Source organism: Erpetoichthys calabaricus, chromosome 12, assembly GCF_900747795.2.
Source record: "Erpetoichthys calabaricus chromosome 12, fErpCal1.3, whole genome shotgun sequence".
NCBI lineage: Eukaryota > Metazoa > Chordata > Cladistia > Polypteriformes > Polypteridae > Erpetoichthys > Erpetoichthys calabaricus.
Genome location: NC_041405.2, coordinates 10,233,550 through 10,259,356, shown reverse-complemented (window position 1 = coordinate 10,259,356; position 25,807 = coordinate 10,233,550). Strand labels below are relative to the sequence as shown.

The following is a 25,807-nucleotide window of genomic DNA, read 5'->3' as shown; positions in this document are numbered from 1 at the left end:
GTGGCGCAGTGGTAGTGCTGCTGCCTCACAGTAAATGAGCCAACGTCTTCAGTTGCAGTTTATGCCCGGTCTTTGCCTGTGTGGAATTTTCACATTCTCTTGGTGTATTTGTAGGGTTTCTTCTAGTTACTTTTCCTTCCATATCCTTAACGATGTGCGTGTTAGCTCATTGGACAACCGAGAGTGGGCTCTGTAAGGGAGGGGTGCCCTGTTCAGATGCTGTTGGCCCCCTTCCACGACCATGAATTGATTAAACGGTTTTTGAGATGTTTTTCTATTACTTTTTTAATGTCCGAAAACTTTTCAAACCCGCTTGGCAGGGTTGTGGAGGGTGCGGGAGCCTATCCCAGCTAGCATAGGGCGCAAACCCTGGATAGGGCACCAGTCCATTGCAGGGCAAACACACACCCACCACAATTTAGCATTGCTAATCTACCTAACCTGCATGTCTATGGACTGCGGGAGGAGGCCTGATTTCCTATAGGAAACCCACATAAACACAGGGAGACTATGCAAACTCCATGCAGGGAGGCCCCAGTCTCCATTAAGTGGAAGTGCCAGGCACTACGGAATACCACCGCCACCACAAATAATGATAATAATAATAAGTCTGTCAAATTCATGTGACCAACGTCTCATATGGGAGCAAGATCCAGTGTAAGGACTCAAAACTTATTCTCCTTTTTCGAATGAACTCTGGCATCCTTGACCAATTTTGGTCCGTAAACTATTTGTACAGCATTTATAAGTCATATAACAAGTTGTTTTGTTCTTTATGCTTGGAAAAAAAAATTAGTTTTGGAAACGGATCACGGAAAAAGGACAAATACGCAGCGCCAGAAAACCATAGCGAGCCGGGTGCTCATTGGCTGACACGCCTGCTGCTGTTCTCCTCCATTGGAGGCGGGCTGTTTAGAGGAGGACTAGACGGGCGTTTTTATTACGTCCGATCGCGATGAAGAAGAGAGTGAATCGGCGACAACGACTGCGCGACCTCACCACTCAGTGTCACTTGATGAGCGCCAGCTTTCGTTACCTGGACAAGGGGAGCCGATATACGGTAAACGAACTAGCTTTTTTGTACGTATTCGTGTAACTAAAGAACTGAAAATAAAGGTCTTATTGCAGACGTTTATTATATTTTACGGCAAGTGAAGCTGCAGCTTTTGGGGTGCCAATCCCTAATACGCTCGATCGGTAACTTCGGTACTCCGCCAGAGCACAGTCTTATGCAATCGCCTGGAGCAGATGGATGTTATCCGTCTTGAAGGCGGTCTGTGTACTAGCCGTCCGTTGTTTTTTTTTAATTCTCTTAATAATTGCAATTGTTAGAAGCCCTCCCGGAAGTGTGGGCACAAAGAATAGTAAACCCATTGGTGTAAATCTATCACTGGGCAACAACAGGGCATCAAACCAACCAGAATGTGGGCAGTGGAGCTTGTAATTTACTTCAGTAGTTTGTCATCCGGTCGGGTTCTTTTGACGGTGATTTTAGGAATCCGTGGAGTCAGCTCTTTATATGCCAAGGAGATGAGACATTATTTCTGCGGTACATAAAGCTCATATCATAGATTCATTTTGAACTCGAGTTATTTTCTGAAAAGGCAGTCTAAATACCAGAGAGAAATCAAACATCTGTGTTTTTAACGTCTTTCTTCATATCCACCCCTTGGCATAGGTGACTTAGTCAATCGTAAAGAGACCGGCGCATCTCACAGGGTTCAAGTTTTTTTTTTTTTTATGTCGTGCGCCTCCATCCTGAGGTTCGGCAGCATTTCCAAGTTTGCAACACACAAATGGGTGGAACAATCAGTGTTTGCAGTGCCGTTCGAAGTCCATTTGGAACCCTACGTGAGTTGACGGACCGCACCCCCCCCCCCCTTTTTCCACACGTTTAGTCGGTATTATTAGACTTCGACGAATTAAAAATTAAGGTTCCAGTGTAGGTCATCAGAGCCATAGAAGAACCATTTTTAGTTCCCAAAATCCATCCATCCATTTTCCAACCCGCTGAATCCAAACACAGAGTCACGGGGGGTCTGCTGGAGCCAATCCCAGCCAACATCGGGCACAAGGCAGGAACCAATCCCGGGCAAGGTGTCAACCCACCGCAGGTCACACACAAACACACCCACACACCAAGCACACACTAATTTGGCCAATTTAGAATCGCCAATCCACCTAACCTGCATGTCTTTGGACTGTGGGAGGAAACCGGAGCGCCCGGAGGAAACCCACGCAGACACGGGGAGAACATGCAAATTCCAAGCAGGGAGGACCCGGGAAGCGAACCCAGGGTCTCCTAGCTGCTAGGCAGCAGCGCTACCACTGCGCCACCGTGCCGCCCAGTTCCCAAAATACCATCCACTAACAGCTGGATTAACCATTAAGCAGAACAAGCACGTGCTTAGGGCGGGAAGGGAAGGGGGGCACCCCAGCCATTTTCCATTTCCGCATTTACCATGGACCATATGGTGCAAAACTGCAAATGGTGTTGCTGAACCAGGTTCCTTAAAAAAAGGCGCCCCCACATTAAATGAAAAAAAGGACACACTGTATCATACTATATCACATATCTATGATCTGCTTCTCACACGTGAGAGGACTTGACGGATGTTTGCCGACTGGCCGATGTTACCTGTGGGTGGTCACCTAGTAATAAGATTGCGACACAAACTAAAAAAAAAACAACATGTAATACTCCGATCTTCAACCTGCCAAATAATGAACCAGCAGCCGTGGCGTAGGTTCGATCGCCGTAAGGGGATGCAAAAGGCCGTACACCTGACGACCTCCAATAAGGGCGAAACACGTGTCGTGTAGTCTTTGTATTATCTGGCAGATACTCAACCACATATCTGTGATCCACATCTCGCAACTGAGAGGACGTGGCGAATGTCTGCCGACTGGCCGACCACCCACAGGTGTTACCTGGTAGGTGATAATCAGATAGCGATTCAGACTTAAAAAAGGTATATAAATAAAATAATAGCATATAAATTAAATACAAATAATAATATATAAATGAAATAATAGAGGTTAATGATGTATGTTAATCTTGGGAATACATCATCAGAATCTGTGGGGCACCAATCATTTAAGTGCTTACGACTTGTAAAGGTCTTAACCCCGCCCTGCCTCCACGTGAAGGTTCCAGAAAGAATCTTTATTTATTTAGATCTGCAACAGGCTCCATACAGTAAATAATCATGAAAAGATTTGTGAAATATTTTTGTCTCACGACTTTGAAAGGACTCTGTCTGCGTATAATGACACTCCGCGCGTCAGGATTGTGGGGTCTGCAGTTGGCGTATTCCGTTATTTTGTTATATTATCCGCATGAGGGATTTCTCTACCCATCAGAATTGCCCACGCGAAACGCACGAGACAGAACCGATCTGCAAATTATTTAGCTAAATAGTCAATCGGAAATCTCCATGAGGGAAGACTAGTCAAGCACTTTGAGCTATATGAAAATGTGCTATATAAATAAATGTTGTTGTTGTTGTGTGAGAACCAAACAGGGCTGGGACTGCTTGTTCTTATTTCTATGAAGTCTTTTGCATTTTCCCAAGCAGCTGGCTGTTGAAGGCGAGGGAATTTTTAAGATGCTTCAATTTCTTTGCCACACCCCCTTTTTTACAATTAGGCATCTTCACTTTCTATATTTTAAATAGTTCATTAGTGCAATGATGAGATCTTTTTCATTGGTGGTCTTGTGTGTATACGTTTAAGTGTTTTATGTAATTTTTTTAAATGTGTATCTTTGCTGTCCTTTTTTTGTGAAATAAACAGCACACAGCATGTACAATTCCATATTTATTGAATCCTGTTGGCGGTTTATTTTTAAATCTTGATAAAAATTATGCTCAGTTAAGAGTCTGAGAGTGTTCAATGTTTTATAAGATTGGGTGGTTGGGTTAGGGGTATTTGAAATGTGTTATTCACCGCCCCACAATGATGAGGTCCAGCGGTGTCTGTATTAATGGTCTTCGATCTTAGAATTTCCATTTTACCCAAATGAGTGCCACATATTTCATAACAGCATGAAGGCATCCATGCATCCATTTCAATAATATCCACTTGCAGCGCCACAGCACCATACGTCACCTGCTACTCATGCATTTTCGGAACCCTCTTTTCCCATGGTACATTGCAAAAAAAAAATAATAATAATGCACCGCTTACAAACAACATTAACTATACACCTGAGGAGCGGAGTTAACAATTAGGCAAGTGCCTATAGGCCCCAAAGTAGCAAAGGGCTCCATGATTAAAATGTATTTATTAACCTTTTTTCCATCCATACATCCATTATCCAACCCGCTGTATCCTAAGGGGTCACGGGGGTCTGCTGGAGCCAATCCCAGCCAGCACAGGGCGCAAGGCAGGAAACAAACTCCAGTCCACCGCAGATTAACCCTTTTTTATTTTTAATTTAAAACATATTAAATTTGCGGTTATAACTCTTATTTTCAATGAACTTCTGACAACGCGGGGCTCCCCCGTTCAGTCCAGACTACAATGGACTGTTCCATGTCTAACTGCCACACTACTGCGCAGTCTGAAGTGAAGCCTAAAAGAGTTAACATACATGGCTAAGAAAAGAAGCTTGTAGTGTAGCAGGGTCAGTGCGTACTGATATGTACAATAAAAACACAAGTTATTGACTAGTAAATGAAACAAAGTTACTTAAAAAGTGGTGGAGAAAAACGAAAACGAGGACGATAACAACAAAAAAAAGTTGCAAAGCTCCCGAAAGTAATTTCTTTTTTCTTGATATAACCCGCAACCTGTTACTAGATATTTTTAAGAGCCTTTTTTAAATGTTGCAACAAATCCTGTTGCCAAAGAGGAAAGAAAGCAACTGGATAATGCACTGCCACTGTCCGCTGACGGTAAAATGAAAGCACCGCCTCGTACAATCGGTGGTGGGCAAGCAAGACCCGTGGCACAAGTGCAAAACGCCCGCGGGTTGCTGCTAGAAGTTTAATATTCTGTAACCAGGGAAGCTTATTCTGGCCGGGAATCCCAAGTCTAACACAGGCCACACAATTTTTCTTGTACAGGCACAAACACCTTTTTGTCTTGGAATATTTTTTATAAAAAATTTTATTTTTATTATTATTACTTATTATTTAGACCGTAGATTAATATTTAAGAGTGAAATGTACGTGTAAAAACTTAGTATCAATACAACCTCTGGTAACATTTATGAAGTGTTCCACACTTTAACACCATGTAGTTCTGTAATATTTATATCAAAACAAATGTTCAAAAATAAACTGAACCACAAAAAGTAGTTTTGGAGTCAGTGGAATCCCAGTGCAGAGATTATGTTTGCAGTTTCAACGGTGAGTCTGCAATCTCCACAGCCGAGCCGCTGTCAGTGTCTGGATGGTGATGCTGAAGACTCTTGCACAAATTTTGAAGTGTTGGTCAAAAAAGACCACTTTGAATTTATTCAATGGACAAAAGACTCAAAAAAAAATGAGTCGGTGCCATAGAATTCTATCAAACATTTTTTAAAGAATGCACTTAGTAAACAAAAAACTAAAACATTACATGTCCCTCTCTCATCAGCGCTAAGGTTTAACTGTCAGAGCGCGACAGACGCACTTAAAAATATTAAAATAAAAATCAAGACACGTTCATTAACAAATTCATCATGAAATAAAGAACAGGTACATTTAAAAACTCAAATCATTCAACTCACATACGTGTTTCATTAATAAAAAAAAATAAAACATTTCGTGTAGCCTATTCAGTCACTTTGAGTGAAAAGGGAAGAAAAAAAAAACGTTAAAAATGTGACCATACGCTACACTTCATTAAAATTTGAAACAAAAATAAAGCAAAATAAACACACAGTAATAAATACCAAAATCCATACAACATCCAAATATATTTTAAAAGTATAGTATAAACTTTTAAACAATCTTCATATATAACTTTAATCACAAAAACTCCAGACGTACGCACTTCTCATCATTGCGCACCTGTTTAACTGTGAGAGCGAGAGACGCACGCGAAGTCAAAACTTGACTTGAACAAAAACAAGAAACCAGAAAAGAAATCCTTAAACCGAAAGGATGTGTGCCCACTACAGACCAATAACGCCAGCTCGTTTTCCAATATAATAACATTACATAATTTCACCGTTAGTTTATTTCACTGGTTGCTCTGAATGTCAGGCCATGCAGGCCAGGCAGCAGGTCACCGGATTGTAAACGTTAGTCCGGCTCTGTCGGTACCTCATGAGGTGCTCGTAACAAATAAGCGTAGTAAATTGCCAAGCGATGCTATCCAAAGAACAGGGTCAGCCTGCAGAAATATAAAGTCGATGTGTTTTACTGGTTAATGGAGAAGGAAGCGGGTGCAGTAGAGCGACAGCGCGAACGAGAGCAGGCTCGAGAGTTTAATGCAGCTGATTGGAGAACCCCGAGTCAGGTGCTTGGCCAGCACCCGAAAGCCGACGGTAGTGGTCGCTCCGGCTGAGCGCTTGTTTGGAGCAGGAGTGACCTGGAGAAGGTTGGTTCGCCGCCGCCGCAGTGAAGGAAGCGGAGTCGAGGAGGCTTTGGGCGTGTTGAGCCCCGGGGAAAGCTCCCGCTGATTGTAAACGTCAGTCCGGCTCTGTCGGTACCTCATTAGGTGCTCGTAACAAATAAGCGTAGTAAATAGCCAAGCGGTGCCATCCAAAGAACAGGGTCAGTCTGCAGAAATGTAAAGTCGATGTGTTTTACTGCTTGCTCATCGTTGTCTTGCATGTTCAGTTTTTGAAGAATATGAGTTTGCGGAGGGCGATTTTTATCAACGATCGATTCCGTCGGTAGAAGGGGAATGTCGGGTGTCACTAGGGCTCTGTGCGTAAAGCAGCAAAAAGAGCGCCGTTTTATAAGTATAAAAGTGTGCAGGTTAAAAGAAGATCAATAGGGGAGGATTATTCCTGTACTTGCCAGACATGCAGCTCAGACATAGTCGTGAATTTGAATTTTGATTTCAGTACTTTGAGACACATTTTTCAGTTTTTTCGAGCTCCTTTTGTTGTTAATATGGACAACTGCGACTCGTGATAACAGGGTAGATTCACAATAAGCTTACTAAAGTTTCTTTTAACGATTTATACAGACTGCACATTGCTAATCCCCCACCCGGCTTTGCAAACATATTCGCAAGGGATCATTACAAGGCATCCGTTTCAATTGTGCTCAGGCGTTTAATAAAAAAAAAAAAAAAATTAGTATAAAACTATGCTAACACATACCCATACATTTTTGCTGCATCCAGCATTTCATTTAATAGTAACCACTTGTGCAGAAGCAAGCAGATTCGTGGTCATGACCAGAACAGTGGCATAAAATTACTGTTAATGATTAGTGTTTGAGCATTGCCTTTAATAGCTTTTAATAAAAAGTTTTATAATTCAAACCGTTTTTTAGATCATTTTTGAGATTAACAACATACTGGGTTCATTACACACACACACAGATTTTATTGAGACTGCTGCATGAGTCATTATTAATAATTTATCCCACTTCCAGAAAAGTCTGCGGTCAACCCTTCTTTAACAGTTATACGTACAGAAAAGTGTGATCAATGGAATGTATGAGAGCAGTCTTTCTTATTTTTGCCTTGGGCCCCCAAATAATTAAATCTGCCTCTGGTATACTTTCTGTGTATTACAATATGCAGTTCAAACAATGATTTTAAAAAGAAAAAATGCACATACGTTTACATGTAAGCAGTGTTTTAGCTGTCTGCCTTGCTGGTTTAGGCTTCAGTTCCCCTGTGACCCTGGACAGGGTTACGTAGGCTTAGAAAATGGTATGCTAGTATCATTTAATTATTTCAATGTGCAAGTCTGTTTTATGAATCATTGCTGTGTTGCAGTTAATTCACAATCACACAGAGTTCTAGACTTTCATAAAGTAAGTATTTTTGCTTAAGGAACATCTCCTTTGCAGCAACGCTGCCAATTGTTCCTGATGATCTCCACACCTTTGCTTTGTAGGAAATAACAAACGGATAGCAGACTAATTGTTCTGTGTGTGCTGGATTTTTTTTATTTTTTGTGGTTATGGAAGCTGATTTATGGTGGGTTGTTTCTGATAAACCTGCAAACCTGTAGCACACCCTACATCATGAAAGCAACATGTAGAGTTTCTGTTAAACGGCTAAGAAAAAGTGTAACAGCTATTGTCTGACAAGCAAAAGCAGTCATTTCCATCCATCCATCCATTTTCCAACCCGCTGAATCCAAACATAGGGTCACGGGGGTCTGCTGGAGCCAATCTCAGCCAACACAGGGCACAAGGCAGGAAACAATCCTGGGCAGGGTGCCAACCCACCGCAGGACACACACAAACACACCCACACACCAAGCACACACTAGGGCCAATTTAGAATCGCCAATCCACCTAACCTGCATGTCTTTGGACTGTGGGAGGAAACCGGAGCCCCCGGAGGAAACCCACGCAGACACGGGGAGAACATGCAAACTCCACGCAGGGAGGACCCGGGAATCGAACCCAGGTCCCGAGATCTCCCAACTGCGAGGCAGCAGCGCTACCCACTGCGCCACCGTGCCACCAAAAGCAGTCATTTCTTTGATTAATTTTGTTAATTTCATAAAGGTGTATGAATTGTGTTTTATAAACTAAAATATACATCACCAAATTTATTAGTATGAGTTGTAATGATCTAAGATAATTATAATATGCCCATTAAGTAGTAAAGCATGTAATGATTGAATGTTAATTGCATTAATTTTACTGATACAAACCGCTCACTGGTCTTCTATTCAGACAGTTTTTTGACCATTAAATGATTGGAAGCTCAGGTGTTGTTCCCGCTTTGCTCCCAGTGATTGCTGGGATAGACTCCAGCTTTCCTACGACTCTGCCCTGGATAAGGGGGCAAAGAAAATGGACGATTTGATCTTGGCATTTGTATAGTAATGTTCTTAGTTGAAGTGTATTATAGGATCATTTTATTATAATGCTATTTTTGTACAAGTAGTACCATTTCTCATTCTTGTATTTGGTGTAATCATCTTAATCTTAACATTAAAAACTCTGCTAGGCTTTTAAAGAGCCCTACAATAGTAAAAATATTCTAATTCTATCACTCACTCAGTATTATTCCCTACTTTCTTTGTTCATCCCCTTTACTATGTCCTACTTTTGAACAGGTTAATCTTTGTAACCCTCTGAGGTTATCTGCTAAGAGAAAGTATATAATAATGAAGTAGATTAAAACATAGAATATATATTAGAAAAAACAAGGAAAAATCTTAATTTTAAATGATGTTTGTGACAGGTCCTCTGATACAGTCTTCCTCAATTTCCTGCAATCGACTGATATGATTCAAATCAAGACGTGGCTTGGTGAGTATCTTTAACTTCCCTATCAGTGAATGGGCAGGCGCTAGTATTGATTCCCTTATGGACATTCATAATTTATCCACCCCTGAAGAACTGGTCTCACACTATAACTCTGGCTTAATGGTATTCTTAACTCTGTCGCTCCATTAACAACTAGATCTGTTTCTTTCTCCTTTTCTGCTCCCTGGTTCACTCATGAACTTTGGATTTTGAAAGCCAAAGGCCGGCAACTTGAACGCTTGTATAAAAAAACTGGACTCTTTGTTTGCAAAGAGATGTACAAAAACCATATACTGTACTTTATTACAAGGACTGTATTGCCCAAACTAAATCTAACTATTATACTCACATTATTTCTTCCAATGAAGGCAACACCAAGTCATTTTTTTCACTGCTTAATAATATCACACAACCCCTGGATTCTTTATCTTCTCACCTTTACTCAACTGATTTTTGCAATTCCCTTATGTTCTTTTTTTAATGGAAAAATCCAGAAGATTCACCAGTGTCTCTGTACGGATTCCTTCAATACTGCATTTGAATTTCACCCACCAACTTACTCATTTTCCTCTTTTCAGCTTCATACTTTCTGAGAAATCTCAGATCTTGTCTAAGTCTAAGCCATCCACCTGTTAACTGGACCCCCTCCCTACAGTTCTGGTCAAAGGCTGCCTCCTCTCTCTGGTCCTCCTTATCTCTGCTATAATCCACTCTTCTCTCACTACTGGTACTGTTCCTTCATCTTTTAAAACTGCTGCAATAACCCCAATAGATAGATACTGAAAAAACCTGGTGCAGATCTGACTAATTTCAGTAATTTCCATCCTATTTCTAATCTATCCTTCATTTCCAAAATTCTTGAAAAAATAGAGACTATTCAACTTCATTCTCATTTATCTCAAAATAATCTGTATGAACAGTTCCAGTCTGGTATTTGTTCCCTCCACAGTACAGAAACGGCACTTATAAAAATGACTAATAACCTCCTTATGGCAGCTGTTTCTGGTTTAATTCCTATTCTCATCCTCCTTGATCTGAGTGCAGCCTTTGACACTATTTGTCACATGACTCTTCTCAATAGATTATCCTCGATTGGCATTACCCACACTCCACTAGACTGGTTCAGATCCTACCTCTCAGGCCACACTCAGTTTGTTCAGCTTGAAACTTTCACATCCCAGCCCACCGCTGTTACTTCAGTTGGGCTCTGTCCTGGGGCCCCTCCTTTTCATTATTTACCTCCTTCCCCTTGGTAATATCTTTCATAAATATAACAATAGCTTCCACTGTTATGCTGATGACCCCCAGCTCTGTCTCACTAGCAAACCTACTGCTTCCTTTCCACCCTCCTCACTTATTGATTGCATAGCAGAAATCAAATCCTGGTTTTCTTCAAATTTCCTTAAATTAAATACAAGTGACAAAACTGAGGTTCTCCTCATTGGTACAAAATCAACATTATCCAAAACTGATCATTTTTCATTTGTTATTGATAATTCCTCTGTCTCCCCTTCCCCACAGGTGTCATCCTTGACAGTACTTTATCCTTTCAGTCTCACATCAGTAACATCTCCCAGTCTCCATATTTCCACTTGCGTAACATTAAATCGTATTCGCCCCCCGTCCCTCACTCCCCACACCACTGCTATCCTTGTTCATAGCCTTTTCACTTCTTGTCTGGATTATTGCAATTCCTTTTTCTTTGGTCTTTCTCGCAAATCTCTTTATAAGCTTCAACTGGTCCAGAATTCAGCTGCCCACATCATTACTAGAGCCCCTTCTATCCACCATATCACTCCCATTTTGCAGCAGCTACGCTGGCTTCCAGTTAAGTTCCACATTGAATTCAAAATTCTTCTGTTAACTTTTAAGGCTCTCCACAACCTCGCCCCTCCATATCTGTCTGACCTCCTCCATGTTGCCATTCCCTCCCGTACCCTTAGATCCTCTTCCTCCATCCACTTGATTGTCCCCTTATCCGTCTAACCACTATGGGGAGCAGAGCATTCAGTTGCTCTGCTCCCCAGCTCTGGAACTCACTACCATCTGAGCTTAGAAATATTAAATCATTTTCACTTTTCAAATCTAAACTCATTTCTTTAAGACGGCTTTTTCTCTTTGATTACAATTGCTGCTGTCTGATTTTAATTTTTGTATTTTAGTTTTGTTTATAATCTGTGGTTTATCTATTGTTCCGTGTCCTTGAGTGTTTAGAAAGGCACCTACAAATAAATAAAATGTATTATTATTATTATTATTGTGTGCCATACTTTAATGATTTAAGGAGTAGATACAATTTTGAGAATTTCTATACAAAACCACATGTGCTAATTGGTTGTCTAACACCTCTAAGAGACTGAAGATTCAAAAAAGGCTCATCTCTTACCCTGTTTGAAAAGCTTAGTAATATTTGCTTTTTATTTACTAATTTATCAAGGCCTACTCCCAGTTTAAAGAAGAGCACATCATCCTAGTGCTCTGTATCTAGGTTCTGCATCGAATAAGCACAAAATGAGCACAAAGAAAAATACAGATCTTCCCTCTTTTCTGGTCTGAAAGTAGTGAGTAGCCCTCACCAAGGGCAGCCTAGCCCCAAACACAGAATGCACAAAGAGTTCTAAATCTGAAAATATCAAAAAATGCGCAAAAAGATAGGAGAGGAGAAGAAAATAGTAACAAATCTTTGGTCCAAAAGGAAACACAACAAAGTTCCCTATTTTTAAAAAAAAATTTAAAAAAAAAAAAAAAAAAAAAAAAACCTAAGCAAGAAATGTAAGGCAAGAACGAAAGGAGCAAAACAGGTTTGACCAAAAGCACACAAATCCAATAAATCACAAGCCAGAAATAGTATTTTTAAACAAAAGCAGAGGTTAAGGTCAGGAAATCCTAAAATGAAGGAAAAATCACAAATCAAAAGCGGGAATCAAAAAACGGTATAACTGCAGTTTCTCCCTATATACTGGTGGGACTCAGTCCCTAGCTGCATAATTTGGTGGCTCAATCTCTTTAGGATCCACATTACAGAACACAATCCTTCACAAACAGTATAAATGGAACAGCCATCTATATGTCAGGAGTTAAACTAAACACATATGATTTGGACACCTCTAGCTCTGGAGAAGGCTTATCCACAAGCTCTTTTAAAGTAGTGGGCAAATAATCGCAATGCACACAGCTTAAAACGAATAACATTTTAACATGCAGGGGGTTATTTTAATCACTTCTCTGTGAGTGACCACTCAATTAAATTCTTGTTTATTATGGAAAGAATGACCCACCGGCTGCACACTGTGATGGATGGGCTGGCAGCTCGACCTGGTCGGGATGCCGCTGGAATAAAAGGATGGGGGAAGGCAGCGACTTGCCGACACTGCTTGTCCTCACAGGTGGCGCAGTGGTAGTGCTGCTGCTTTGCAGTAAGGAGACTGTGGAAGATTGTGGGTTCACTTCCCGGTTCCTCTCTGTGTGCATAGCGTTTCGAGTACTGAGAAAAGCGCTATGTAAATGTAATGAATTATTATTACTATTATTATTACTGCTTCCACCAAGACACTAGATGGCAGGGTCCCTGGATTGCAGCGGTGCCCGGATGCCTGCAGGGCACTATGGGACTTGGAGTTTGGCAGCACAGCTCTGCGGGGTACCATCGGTGCTGTCAGGGGACACTGTGGGAAGTTGGTGGGAAAATAAATTCTCACCTAGCCCGGAAGTACTAATGGACTGTGACAACGGAAACCACAAAGTACTTCCGGGCCGATTGAAAACTTGAATTCTCCAGCTGACCCGGAAGTGCTAGTAAGTCACGTGGGAGGAAGAAGAGAAGCACTTCCGGGTCAAGGACTATATTAAGGACTGGTAGAGACCCAGCAAGTGAGCCGGAGTTGGGAGGGAGTGTCACGGAGCTGCTGGGAGGAGAGGAGAATTATTACTGTATATTTAGTATTGTTTATTGATTGTGTTTATGGTGGTGGAGGTGCTTTGGGGCACTGTAAAGAAGAAAATTAAAATACTTCTGGGTGCTTTTAAACCTGTCTGTTGGGTTTCACCTGGCAACAGCGCCCTCAAGCGTCCACTTATTGACAACACATTTGTTGCTGCATGCATTCATTTCTGTATGTATTTGTTAACACGTGCTTTAGTCTCATGCTCTTTTGTCGGTTTGCCCATATAAATCTTCCTTCTTTTACTAATCTCAGTCCATGTACTCTTTGGAGCCTCTGCATTCATTAAAAGATTATGGACAATCACAGCTCACCAGAAAGTGAGGGGATATCACCTCTACTTCCTAACCTTACACCCATAATGCACAAATTATTGTATTGTTCTTGTGCATACATACTGAATGCATCATTCAAACATTCACTGTGTAATTTAAAAAAATAATTTGTGGACTTCAAAAAAAGGTAATTGGAGTCAGGAGTTCGCAAACCTGGAGTTCAACTATTGAACACAATTAGGGATGTGGTTTAGTGATAACTTTGACCAATATAAAGGACTCAAACATTTTTGAGTTTGCTCTTCACAAGAAGAATCTGGTGTAAACCTCACCTCTCCAGAAAGAGGTCTCAGAAGATCTACAATCAAGAATTGTTGATTTGGGTTACAAAGTAATTTAAAAGAGTTTTGAGTTTATCTATTTGCCATTATACTTTCGTACAATGAAATTCTGATGATAAGCAGCAAAGAAAAAAATCATAGCAATTAAAAAAAAAAAAAAGGGTATTCATAACTATCTGGACAAATTGTTTGTAAGTGGAGATGATTTAGTACTTTGGCTATTCTCCCTAGAAGTGGGTACCCAGCAAAGGTGACTCAAAAAGGCAAAATGCAGAACGGTCCATGAGGTAAAAAGGACCATAGAGTAACAGTTAAAAGCCTGAAGGAATCATCGGAACATGTTGACATCTCTGTACACGTGTCAACTATACAGATAACATTAAACAGGCATGGTGTCCATGGCAAGACTGTGGTGTAGCGGGTCCACAGCTCAAGTCAACAGGGCCACTTTTTAAATAAATAATCGCCACCTTCGCAAGTTAGATAGGGGGCATGGTAGTGTGGCGGATCGGTTCCCGGGGAATTCATGAAGCGGGCCATCCTCGCTTAAGTGCACAGGCGAGGAGTCGTCCGCATCCGTAATTGATGCCAGGAGCTGCTATTTGCCACATCTGATCCACGTCCCCGTAATTTAATAGAAGCGTGAGGCGGCTACAGGGAGAGAACAGGAGGTTAATGGAGAAGGAAAGCCGGTGCAGTAGAGCGACAGCGAGAACGAGAGCAGGCTCGAGAGTTTAATGCAGCTGATAGGAGAGTCCCGAGGGAGGTGTTTGGCCAGCACCTGAGGGCCGACGGTAGTGACCTGGAAAAGGTTGTTTCATCGCTGCAGTGAAGGAAGCGGAGTCGAGGAGGCTTTGGGCGTGTTGAGCCCTAGTGTGAGCGCCCTGGCCGCTGGGGAAAGAAATCCAAGTCTCGGTCCGGTTGGAGCCGACGTAGCCAGGGATCGGAGGGCTACTGGACCAGTAAATAGGGAGCTGCATTTTACTGGTAAGAAGACTCCCCTGTTGCGGGGCCTGTAGGGGAGAAGCAGGGGAGCCGCCAGTAGACGAACATACCTGGCTTTGTTTTTAAAGAGACTGCTTCCAGCCATTGTTTTTACCTCGTTTTTTTTTTTTTTTAAAGCAGCGTTTCTCAACCTTTAAGTATTTGCGACCCGAGTTTTCATAATAGTTTTAATCGCGCCCCCCTAACGTTTTTTTGAAACCCTAATAAAATGTATTCCTATATTTTTTGCTGCCGATACACCACTACAAGTTTAAGATTTCCCTACGAATAGCGAAATTATGCCAAATATGGCAACATTCGCGCCCCCCCCAGGTTGGGAACCGCTGTTTTGAAGGATTTTTTTTTTCTAATGGATTTTAACCTCCACTTTTTAACTATTTTAATGGATTATTTATTTACAGAGATGGGTAGTAACGAGTTACATTTCCTCCGTTTCATTTACTTGAGTAACTTTTTAAAAAAATTGTATTTCTAAGAGTAGTTTTACTGCACCATACTTTTTACTTTTACTTGAGTACATTTGTGAAGAAGGAACGCTACTCTTACTCCGCTGCATTGGGCAACACTCGACTCGTTACTTTTTTCCATTTACACATTAGATACGCTATATTTTTGCCAGAGAGAAGCCGCCAGTGGATCTACTGCATGACTGTTTCACCAATCAGACGGAGCAACAATAATCACATGACTCCGTTACACCAGACATAGCAACAAATAATCACATGACTTCGTGTCACCAATTAGACGTAGCCGTGCAGTCACATGACCACACACAAACTTCCTGCGTCTGCGGCCTGTGAGAGACTTTTTAGTCATGCGGGGCTCCTGTTCACTGCTAAACGGTCACAGCTTCACTGCAAGAACCTTGAGAGACAACTCCTGCTAAGCTTAACCAGCACTTCATTGAGTGAAGAACAAGCAGGTTTTAACCCAACATGCACAGACACAGACAGTCAAGGTAAAGTGAGACTTGTTGGACGTGCACAAGCTGCCTTGTTCTAATGTTTATTTTCTATCAGCTGTGCTATTTGGAGGGCAAGTGAATATGCAGTATGATACTGTCAGTGTATAGTATACTGCGGTGGGCTGGCGCCCTGCCCGGGGTTTGTTTCCTGCCTTGCGCCCTGTGTTGGCTGGGATTGGCTCCGGCAGACCCCCGTGACCCTGTGGTTCGGATATAGCGGGTTCGATGGTGGATGGATGTATATCTTGTCACTGTAAGTAATTTGCACATAAATGTTACCTACTGTAGGTATTGGCTTCAAAAGCTTTGTTGTGAAAACTGAGATTTGGAACTTTCTGTTATTTGTGCATCTTTATTTTGTAAAGATGATATTTATTTTTACTCATTTTTTATTTCATTATTTGGAAATAGCAGAATTTGCCCATTATATTTTTGTCTGTCTTATTACTACATTTCTAAAAAAATAAATCATGTATTATGATCAAACAGTTACTCAGTACTTGAGTAGTCTTTTCACCAAATACTTTTTTTTACTCTTACTTGAGTCATTTTTTGGATGACTACTTTTTACTTCTACTTGAGTAATATTATTTTGAAGTAACGCTACTCTTACTTGAGTACAATTTTTGGCTACTCTACCCACCTCTGTTTATTTAATGACTTATTTTGATGCATTGCACTTTATTTAATTGGGACACTTTGTTTGCTGTTTTAATAAAAGGACTTTACACTTTTGCACCATCCCCTTGCTTTGTTGTGCCTCACTGCCTAGCTCATCGGTGACATTACTGGTGGTGTTGGGTTCAAGAGCTCCCAGAAGCAAGGTGGGAGCATGGAGCGAACCTGCATTGTCAAAAAAAAAAAAACAAAAAGAAAGCTGCTGCTGCTTTTCAAAAAAATAATTACTGCTCCCCTGAAGTTTGCAAACGCCACCTTGACACCCAACAATGCTATTGGGAAAATGTCTTTTGTGTATTAATGAAACTTAGGTTGAATTATTCAGGATGTATGGCCTAAAAAGAGCTCTTCATACCATTATGAAAACCTCATCCCAGTGGTGGAGGGAGCGTCATGATTTGGAGCTGCTTCGCTGGCTTAGGCCCTGCACAGCTTGCCGTCATCAAGAAGAAAATGAATTCCCAAGTTTAACGAGGGATCCTACAGTATAATGTGAGGGTGGCTGTCTTCCAGTTGAGGCTAAGAAGAAGTTGGTTAAAGCAGCAGGACAATGAACATCAAAGGAAATCTAGTACAGAACGGCTTCAAAAAAAGAAAAAGCAAATGATTTTTTTGGAGTGGCCCAGTCACAGCACAGCTCTGAACTCAGCGGAGATGTTGTGGAATGACCTCAAGAGAACGGTTTACTCCAGGCATCCAAAGAATACTGCCGAGCTGAAGCAGATCCTGTAGGGAAAAACAGTCTGATTTGAAACTTCCTGAAGCACTTAATAGTGGTTATGTGGCTGTGATAGGAAGACAACCAGTCATTAAATTCAAGGGTTCACATTGTAAATGTATGATGGGTGTATTCATTAAAGGCAGGAAAGATTAAAATTGTTTTGTGTGTTATTAGCATAAACATATTGTTTTTTACCATGCTTATTTTAACTTCACCTGTTTGTTGTCTGGTACAAATCTTGTAATCGATATTTAACCCACTTCCTATTGTCCAAATGACTTGAAATTTTGCACACTTACTCACTTCCGATGACAATACATGCATCAGTTTCAGTAATTGATCAATTAATCCATGTTAATTAAGAAATAAAATTTTCATATGAAGAATAGTTCAAGATTTCACCAATAGATGGCGCTAGTAACAGATAGAAATATTAAAGGAAGTGTTAAAATATTGATTGCAAAATTATACTAAAACAAACCCAAGACTAAACAGTTATATAAAAATAAAATTATATATATATATATCCATCCATTATCCAACCCGCTATATCCTAACTACAGGGTCACAAGGGTCTGCTGGAGCCAATCCCAGCCAACACAAGGCGCAAGACAGGACACAAACCCCGGGCAGGGCGCCAGCCCACCGCAGGGCACACACACACACACACACACACACTAGGGACAATTTAAATTCGCCAGTTCACCTAACTTGCATGTCTTTGGACTGTGGGAGGAAACCGGAGTACCCGGAGGAAACCCACGCAGACACGGGGAGAACATGCAAACTCCACGCAGGGAGGACCTGGGAAGCGAACCCAGGTCTCCTAACTGCGAGGCAGCAGCACTACCACTGCGAACCGTGCTGCCCTATATATATATATATATATATATATATATATATATATATATATATATATATATAATATTTTTTACTTTTTAGTACACTTTTTAGCTTAATATAAGCATGGTTTTTAAAAAGTAAGTCTCTCATACATCACTCGTAAAATAAAAGCGTGGGTGCTTTTCATCAATCAACATTCAAAAAACACTTCTTAAAATTTTAGCAAAAGCACCCACCTTTTTTAAGCCTTTTTACATTTTTGTACATTTTTTAACTTACTTTTTAAAAACCACGCTTATATTATTTTTTTATATATACAGTATATTATTGTCTATACTCTCAACTTAGATTAAGATCAAATAAAATTTTTGACTAGTGTGAAAGATGCCCAGACAAAGACAGACACCGAGACAGTTTGATGTCCAACACACACACATCATTTTCTTTTCTTTTCGGCGCACACAACACCAATACACAAATCACCAGTTAACTCAGTCCTTATCTCTTTCTTCTGCCACCTCCACTCGCAAGCTCTGTCCTCTTCCACCCGACTCCGGCTCCCCGAGTGGCGTGAGGCGGCCTCCTTCATACTGCACCCGGAAGTGCTCTAGGTGCTTCCTGATTAACATCTGCCAGCACTTCCGGGTGTGGTGAAGTACTGCTTGTGAATTCAGCTCCTCTTCTGGCAGCACTTCCAGGTGTGGCAGAAGTGCTGCATGCCAAGGCTCCGGAGCTGTCCAGGCACCCCCTGGCAGTGGCTACGGACTCCAACAGGGCTGAGCCTCCAAGCTCCCAATCCGTGGCCCTGATGTAATCCAGGGGGGCTGCCCTCTTGCGCCCCAGGAAAGATATTGCACCTCTCCCGGTCCTTCCCTTCTCCAGATGTCCCGGTGGGGCAATGTCCCCAGTCGTCTGCTACACTAGTTAATGCGGAAAAGCAGGTCAATCCAAAGGGTTCACCTACTTCTTTCCATGTTATCTTTTGAACTCCAAATGGGCCATGGCTGGACTGGGATATAAACCTGCGACTCTGGAACACTTTGCCACCCAGAATCAAATTACACCCTTTGATTTCTCATGGCTCGGGATGTAAATGATTTATACAAAAACAAAGAATCCTGACTTGATCATGTTGACTTTTGTTCTTCACCTTACAAGCCCTTCACATTCCACTGCCTGCAAGTCGCTTTGTGAAAGCAAACTTTGTATTGTCCTGTTAAAATTTAATGTTTGACCCTCATTCCGAAATGTCATAATGAGCATCTGGTTAAGATAACAACTAGGGGGAGCAGTGGCGTCACTAGGGTTGAGGTCAGTGAGGACCGTAATGAAGGTTAGATTAAGATAGGCCCCTGGTTGACTTTATGAACCAAACTGCTTAACAGAGCCTTAGACCATACTTTAAACAATGCAGAGGGCAGACACCTGGCAGTTTAATGACATTGAGATAATTTCAGTTGTTAATGGCGTGTGGACACTCGATCATTTCATTGAGTTTCTCATTGCAGATTTCAGCCCATGGAATAATCAAGAGATGATTTTGGCTGAAACTGCACAAAAATGTGTACACTTTTGATGGTGTTGCATAATACGGTCCGCACCCCTCTAGTGACACCACTGAGGGGGTGCTTAACAGACTAAGGGAATAAGTTAATATCTTTACTTATAAATTAGGGCGATGACTAATTTGGCTTGACTGGCAGCATTTCAAAAGACTCTTATTAATATTTTCTTCATTTTTTTTTGTATTTTGCGCTCTCTCTCTCTCTTTATTTCTTGCTCATGGAATCAACACAAAATCCTTCCTTTCCTTATTTGTTGCTGTAGTTAGGTAGGACTAATCCATAAAGAGAAATTAAAAAGATTGGAAAAGCCATTAGGATGTGAGATTAAATTGAAATATCTTCAAGAAAATTTAAACAACTGCCTGCTTGATCGATTCCTGAACATGTGGGATATATATATTTTTTTAAAGTGAAATATGTTGACCCGTGGTCCTAAAGTGAAAGGCAAATTAAAGCCAAGTTAAAGGATAAGAGCTGTTCACACTTCTTATGTTTTGTTAAAAGTACAAACTCTAATTTGGCAATCTTCTCATTTATCGGCATATATTTTTGTCTCTGGGGCGATCATCCATTCTTTTTTCTGGACTTTGTATTGCATGCCAGGAGCCATTATGTTTGTCAGCTGCTTAGTTGCTCTTTATTCAGGATGACTTCTTTCTTGTTGGTTTGGTTCATCATCTTGTCTGCTTATTCCTTCTTGTTCCACATCACTTGAACACCTTCTGTGATGTGCTTGATGCTCAGCAGATATTGCTGTTCTTTATCTTTCAGTCATGTCACTTGGCTGTGCATTCATTCCCTTTGCCATAATAAACCCACATGCACAGATAATTTTGCTGGGGTTGCCAATCTCTTAAGGTTTTTGAATTTCAGAACATATCCGGTCATAAGCTTTTGGTTAGATAGAAAAATAGATACTTTATTACTTCCAAGGGGAAATTCACATACTCCAGCAGCAGCATACTGATAAAGAAAATATTAATTAAAGAGTGATAACAGTGCAGGTATAACAGACAATAACTTTGTATAATGTTAACGTTTACCCCCCTTGGTGGAATTGAACAGTTGCATAGTGTGATGGAGGAACGATCTCCTCAGTCTGTCAGTGGAGCAGCACGGTGACAGCAGTCTGTCGCTGAAGCTGCTCCTCTGTCTGGAGATGATCCTGTTCAGTGGATGCAGTGGATTCTCCATGATTGACAGGAGTCTGCTCAGCGCCCTTTGCTCTGCCACGGATGTCAAACTGTCCAGCTCCGTGCCTACAATAGAGCCTGCCTTCCTCACCAGTTTGTCCAGGCGTGAGGCGTCCCTCTTCTTTATGCTGCCTCCCCAACACACCACTGCATAGAAGAGGGCGCTCGCCACAACCGTCTGATAGAAGATCTGCAGCATCTTATTGCAGATGTTGAAGGACTCCAGCCTTCTAAGGAAGTATAGTTGGCTCTGTCCTCTCTTGCACAGAGCATCAGTATTGGCAGTCCAGTCCAATTTACCATCCAGCTGCACTCCCTGGTATTTATAGGTCTGCACCCTCTGCACACAGTCACCTCTGATGATCACGGGATCCATGAGGGGCCTTGATCTCCTAAAATCCACCACCAGCTGTTTGGTTTTGTTGGTGTTCAGTTGTAGGTGGTTTGAGTCACACCATTTAACAAAGTTCTTGATGAGGTTCCTATACTCCTCCTCCTGCCCACTCCTGATGCACCCCACGATAGCAGTGTCGTCAGCAAACTTTTGCATGTGGCAGGACTCCAAGTTATATTGGAAGTCCAGTGTATAGCTGAAAAGGACTGGAGAAAGTACAGTCCCCTGTGGCGCTCCTGCGCTGCTGACCACAATGTCAGACCTGCAGTTCCCAAGAAGGACATACTGAGGTCTGTCTGTAAGAGAGTCCACGATCCATGCCACCAGGTATGAATCTACTCCCATCTCTGTCAGATTGTCAAGGCTGTGTCCAAGATCAAGATTCTAGCCTCAGTAGTTTGTGAATAATCATGTAACAGATGGACAGACCTTAACATTTTGTTATACTGGCTGTACTATACCCATCTGAAATGCATTGAAATTTAATTAATCAACATGGACCTTATATTTAATTAATCAGCATGGACCAACTGGCTGTCATTTCAATGGTTTTCATTTGATTCTCTTTGTTCTAGTGATATGGGGCCTGCTATTATTTTGCTCACTCAGACTGCAAGTCCAAGCAGAAGGAGAACTGGAGAAATGCTTCATCGATCCTGACTATGAGCAACTACTAGAAATTGCCAAGACTGGTCTGAAAAAGACAACTTCTCCTAAGCGCATCATTGTGGTTGGGGCTGGAATTTCTGGACTGACTGCAGCAAAACTCCTGGAGGATGCTGGACATGTGGTAGGAGCATTTTATTTTTCATTTGAGGGGTAGGAGTCCAATTGAAACCCCAAAATATACACAAGTAGCCTTGCTTTCCGCTAGTCAATCAATCATTTCAAGAATTAGAAAAATGAAGTTGATTAGGCAGTTCTGCGTTTATTGGGTCAACTGTCTCTATTTGGGACCAGACTCTGAAAGTGGGTGGCAGTAGTTTAAGTTGAAGGGGCTAGCAACAGTTTCCTGCTTTTTCCTCTTTCTTCAACAGTGCAGGTCATCTTTGAGGAGCAAACTGCGAGTTATGTCCCTCTCCATGGCCCACATTACTCTTGGTACAGGCAGACCTGTTGCCACCTTTGTGTAATGGAGAATATGAAGATATCTTTGTTGATGGAGTTGGACTAATTTGAGATAAATGATGTTCCTTTTTTTAGCTGATTATTAACTCTTTTAGGGCTAATTTTTTCTTCCTTTTGTCCTAGGGCTGAATATTTTTACAAAAACTCAGTTTTCTAAAATAACACACAAAGTAATGGTTTCACACATTAATCAACATAAAATAGTTATGTTGTCAATACAGTAGGCATATTCACATACTTATTACATACAGTATATGTTTGTCACATCACTCATGAGCTGAAAGGCACTTTTGGGTAAAAAAATGGCTTGAAGTAATGGAGTGGCTGCTAATCCATAGTGTCCACCAGCAGGCCACGTCATTTGGTGAAGTCCAGTTGCTAGCTTGTCTCGATGTCTGTGTAATCCTCAGAGGGCGAACGTTTTTGTTGGCATGTCTGCTGTACAAGGGTGTCCAGCAGTACAATCAGCTGATGCAGGCACCTGACTTTCATTTTCGATCTCCAGATCACTTATATGAAACTCAGTGTTTGATAAGTCATAGTCTGATTCAGCAATAATTTCAAAAATTAAATAATACGCACAGAGTATCTTCCCTAATGTCGATTCCATTCTAGAAGTTGCTTACGCTACGCTACTCACACAGATGCAGGGTTTCATTGTCAAGTCAAAGAGTCTAACAGTCCTCCAAGCAAAGAGGGACTATCTATAACATAACGGTGAGTTTTATCAACATTTACAGCTTTCTTTCGCCCTCTGCCCCTGATATCCATTCTCAACCCCTTGTGTCAAGCAAAGGCCAACATCCACCCTAAAAGAGTTAATAGAACTTCCTCTAATGATCTCTTTGATGACTTAGGTTACATTGTCAAAAGGTAAATAGGAGTTGAAGCTTCCTAGATACCCTTGTGACTACACCATTGATTACTAGAAATAAGATTTTGGGGTGCTGAAGAGTTGGAATATCCCAAGTTAAAAAACATTTATTGTTTTATCATCATCACAATCTTCGTCATTTTCATTATTAATATTATTATGCATCATTAAGCTGCATTAGTTAGCTCTGCTGCCTCATTACTTCAGGAGAACAAATCCCATGTTTCTTGAGGTTGTATGTTGTTCTTATGTCTGTTTGGCCCTGTCAATGTGTCCTATGGCTTCTTCAAATAGCCTAAAGCCTAGTTTATACTTGAAACGTCCATGATGATTGTGAGGGCCATGTGGAGAAAATGACATCAGATTTGGAAAGATTTGGTGATTTCACTACGTGGTGTGCACAGAAATTTTTCTGAGTACGCTCTGTGGTAGACATGGCGTGAATCCAAAATGATGAAGCGGTTTACGTGGGTGCATTAATGATGAACGAACAGCTGAATATGATGCAACAGGTCATGAAAACATAAGGGACAGATACAAAATCCTTTCAAATACACCTGCTCATCATGTCAGTCCCCCTCTCACAAGAATATTACATTCGCCCTTCATTCACCACTTTCGGTCAATAGTTCTGACACTCCACCATCTCCTTTTTCCTCCTCTTAAAGTCAGTAATAGCAGGCACAACAACTCCTTCTTCCATCAGCAGAGTCTCAAATGCTCTGCTGTCACATTTTTAGTTAATCAACAATAATAAGAGGGTGCTGCAGAGAGTGCTAAGCCCTATTTCATCGGGCTCCCACCTCACCTGGAAGTGCTTCCTGACCATGCTTATAGTACACCAGACATATTCCCAGGTGTTACATGAAAGAAGCCAGCTGCCTGAACTCCTGGAGGCAGAGCCGGGAGGAGCGGAGGAGGCAGAAAGAAAGAAGAGAAATACAAAGAATACTGCTTGTGCTTTGTACTAGTGTTTCTGGTATGGGAAACACTTGCCAGGGAAGAGTTTCCCATGGGAATAAAAAAACTTTGTGGCAACTTGTGTTCAGAAGCCTGTTTGTGTCGGGTGTTTGGAGAGTGGGAGTGTTCCCTGCTGGAACTGTGAATTGTGACTTCAGAATCATCCTGTGATCATCCCTTCCTTATTGTGCGCTATTCAGGATCATACATCTAAATAAATGAAATGTTTTGACATTCCCATGTCATGTTTACCTGACTCTAGAGTGCCTTGTCTGTGGCAATATGTTTCATTTCTTTTTGTCGTCTTGGGTCTTTTTGATAGGTTACAGTGATTGAAGCAGATGACCGTGTTGGGGGCCGTGTGCGCACCTACCGGAATAAGACTGCTGGATGGTATGCCAATCAGGGGGCAATGAGAATACCTGCCAGCCACAAGTAAGACCCTTCTACACTTTTTTATGGGATGAGAGGGGATGGGCAAGGGGTAGTAGGAGCTTTTCATAAAATTGCCAGTACAGTGGAACCTCGGGTCATGACCATAATTCGTTCCAAAACTCTGGTCATAAACTGATTTGGTTGTGACACGAAGTAATTTCCCCCAATTGTATGTAAATACAATTAATCCGTTCCAGACCGTACGAACTGTATGTAAATATATTTTTTTTAAAAAGATTTTTAAGCACAAATATAGTTAATAATACCATAGAATGCACATCGTGATAGTAAACTAAATGTAAAAACATTGAAGAACACCAAGAAAACCTTGAACAACAGAGAAAACTAACATTGCAACAGTTCACGCTATAGCTTTACGACCCGCTCGATGTAAACACTTTTTTTTTTTTTTAATGAGTTTTAAGCACAGGGAAAAAAAGGAACATTTCAAAAATCTGTAATTTATACAAAAACTAACCTTGCATGAGTCGAGTCCTGGCATGAAGGAAGTGAGGAGGAACTGGGTGAAGAGGAGATTACAGTTTTGAGGTAAAGTCCCTCTGCGTGATGCATGTCTGACCGAGAACAATGTACTGTACAGGGAGAGACTGAACATGTGCGTAAATCACCGGCGCGTACGAACTGTAAGGGAAACGAAATAGAGCACAAAGAGTTCACAGCGAATGCACAGGGTTAGACTGAACAGTTGCGGAAATCATTGGCGAGTACGAACCGGAAGGGAAACTGGCTTGTTCGTGTACCGAGTGTGTGGTCGTGAACAGATGCAAAAGTTTGGCAAACTTTTTGGTCGTAACCCAATTTGTACGTGTTCAGAGATGTTCGTGAACTGAGGTTCCACTGTACAAAAATAAATAGCCAAACAGTAGCCAAGCAATCAAACAGGCAAAAACCAGCCGACCTACAAGGTTAGCAGTCAACCAAAGCAAATAAACACCACACAAATCAACATGAAAGCCAATCAAAAAGGAGTGAGAAAGAGTCTATTTACGGCCAAATCCAGAAAGCACTCATTCATGCACAGAGTTGTGGGACTCTTTAAATCAACTACCAAGTCACGTAGTTGAAGTGGAAACTTTTAAAATGTAT

General features: G+C 41.4%; 1 protein-coding gene across 3 annotated transcripts in view; it reads left to right on the top strand.

The window, feature by feature from the left end:
* Positions 1 to 935: 935 nt before the first annotated feature.
* Positions 936 to 25,807, top strand: part of LOC114661828 (L-amino-acid oxidase-like) — a 39,116-nt gene continuing 14,244 nt past the window's right edge. The window contains exons 1-4 of one of the 3 annotated variants that reach the window (XM_051934555.1): positions 936 to 1,060; positions 9,319 to 9,386; positions 21,879 to 22,093; positions 24,588 to 24,700. In XM_051934555.1, the coding sequence (XP_051790515.1) occupies positions 9,362 to 9,386; positions 21,879 to 22,093; positions 24,588 to 24,700 (353 nt within the window). In that variant the 5' untranslated portion in view covers positions 936 to 1,060; positions 9,319 to 9,361. Of the gene's footprint in view, positions 1,061 to 2,741; positions 2,935 to 6,388; positions 6,532 to 9,318; positions 9,387 to 21,878; positions 22,094 to 24,587; positions 24,701 to 25,807 lie in introns of those variants that run through there. The other 2 variants (XM_051934554.1, XM_028815034.2) reach the window with 2 other exon arrangements.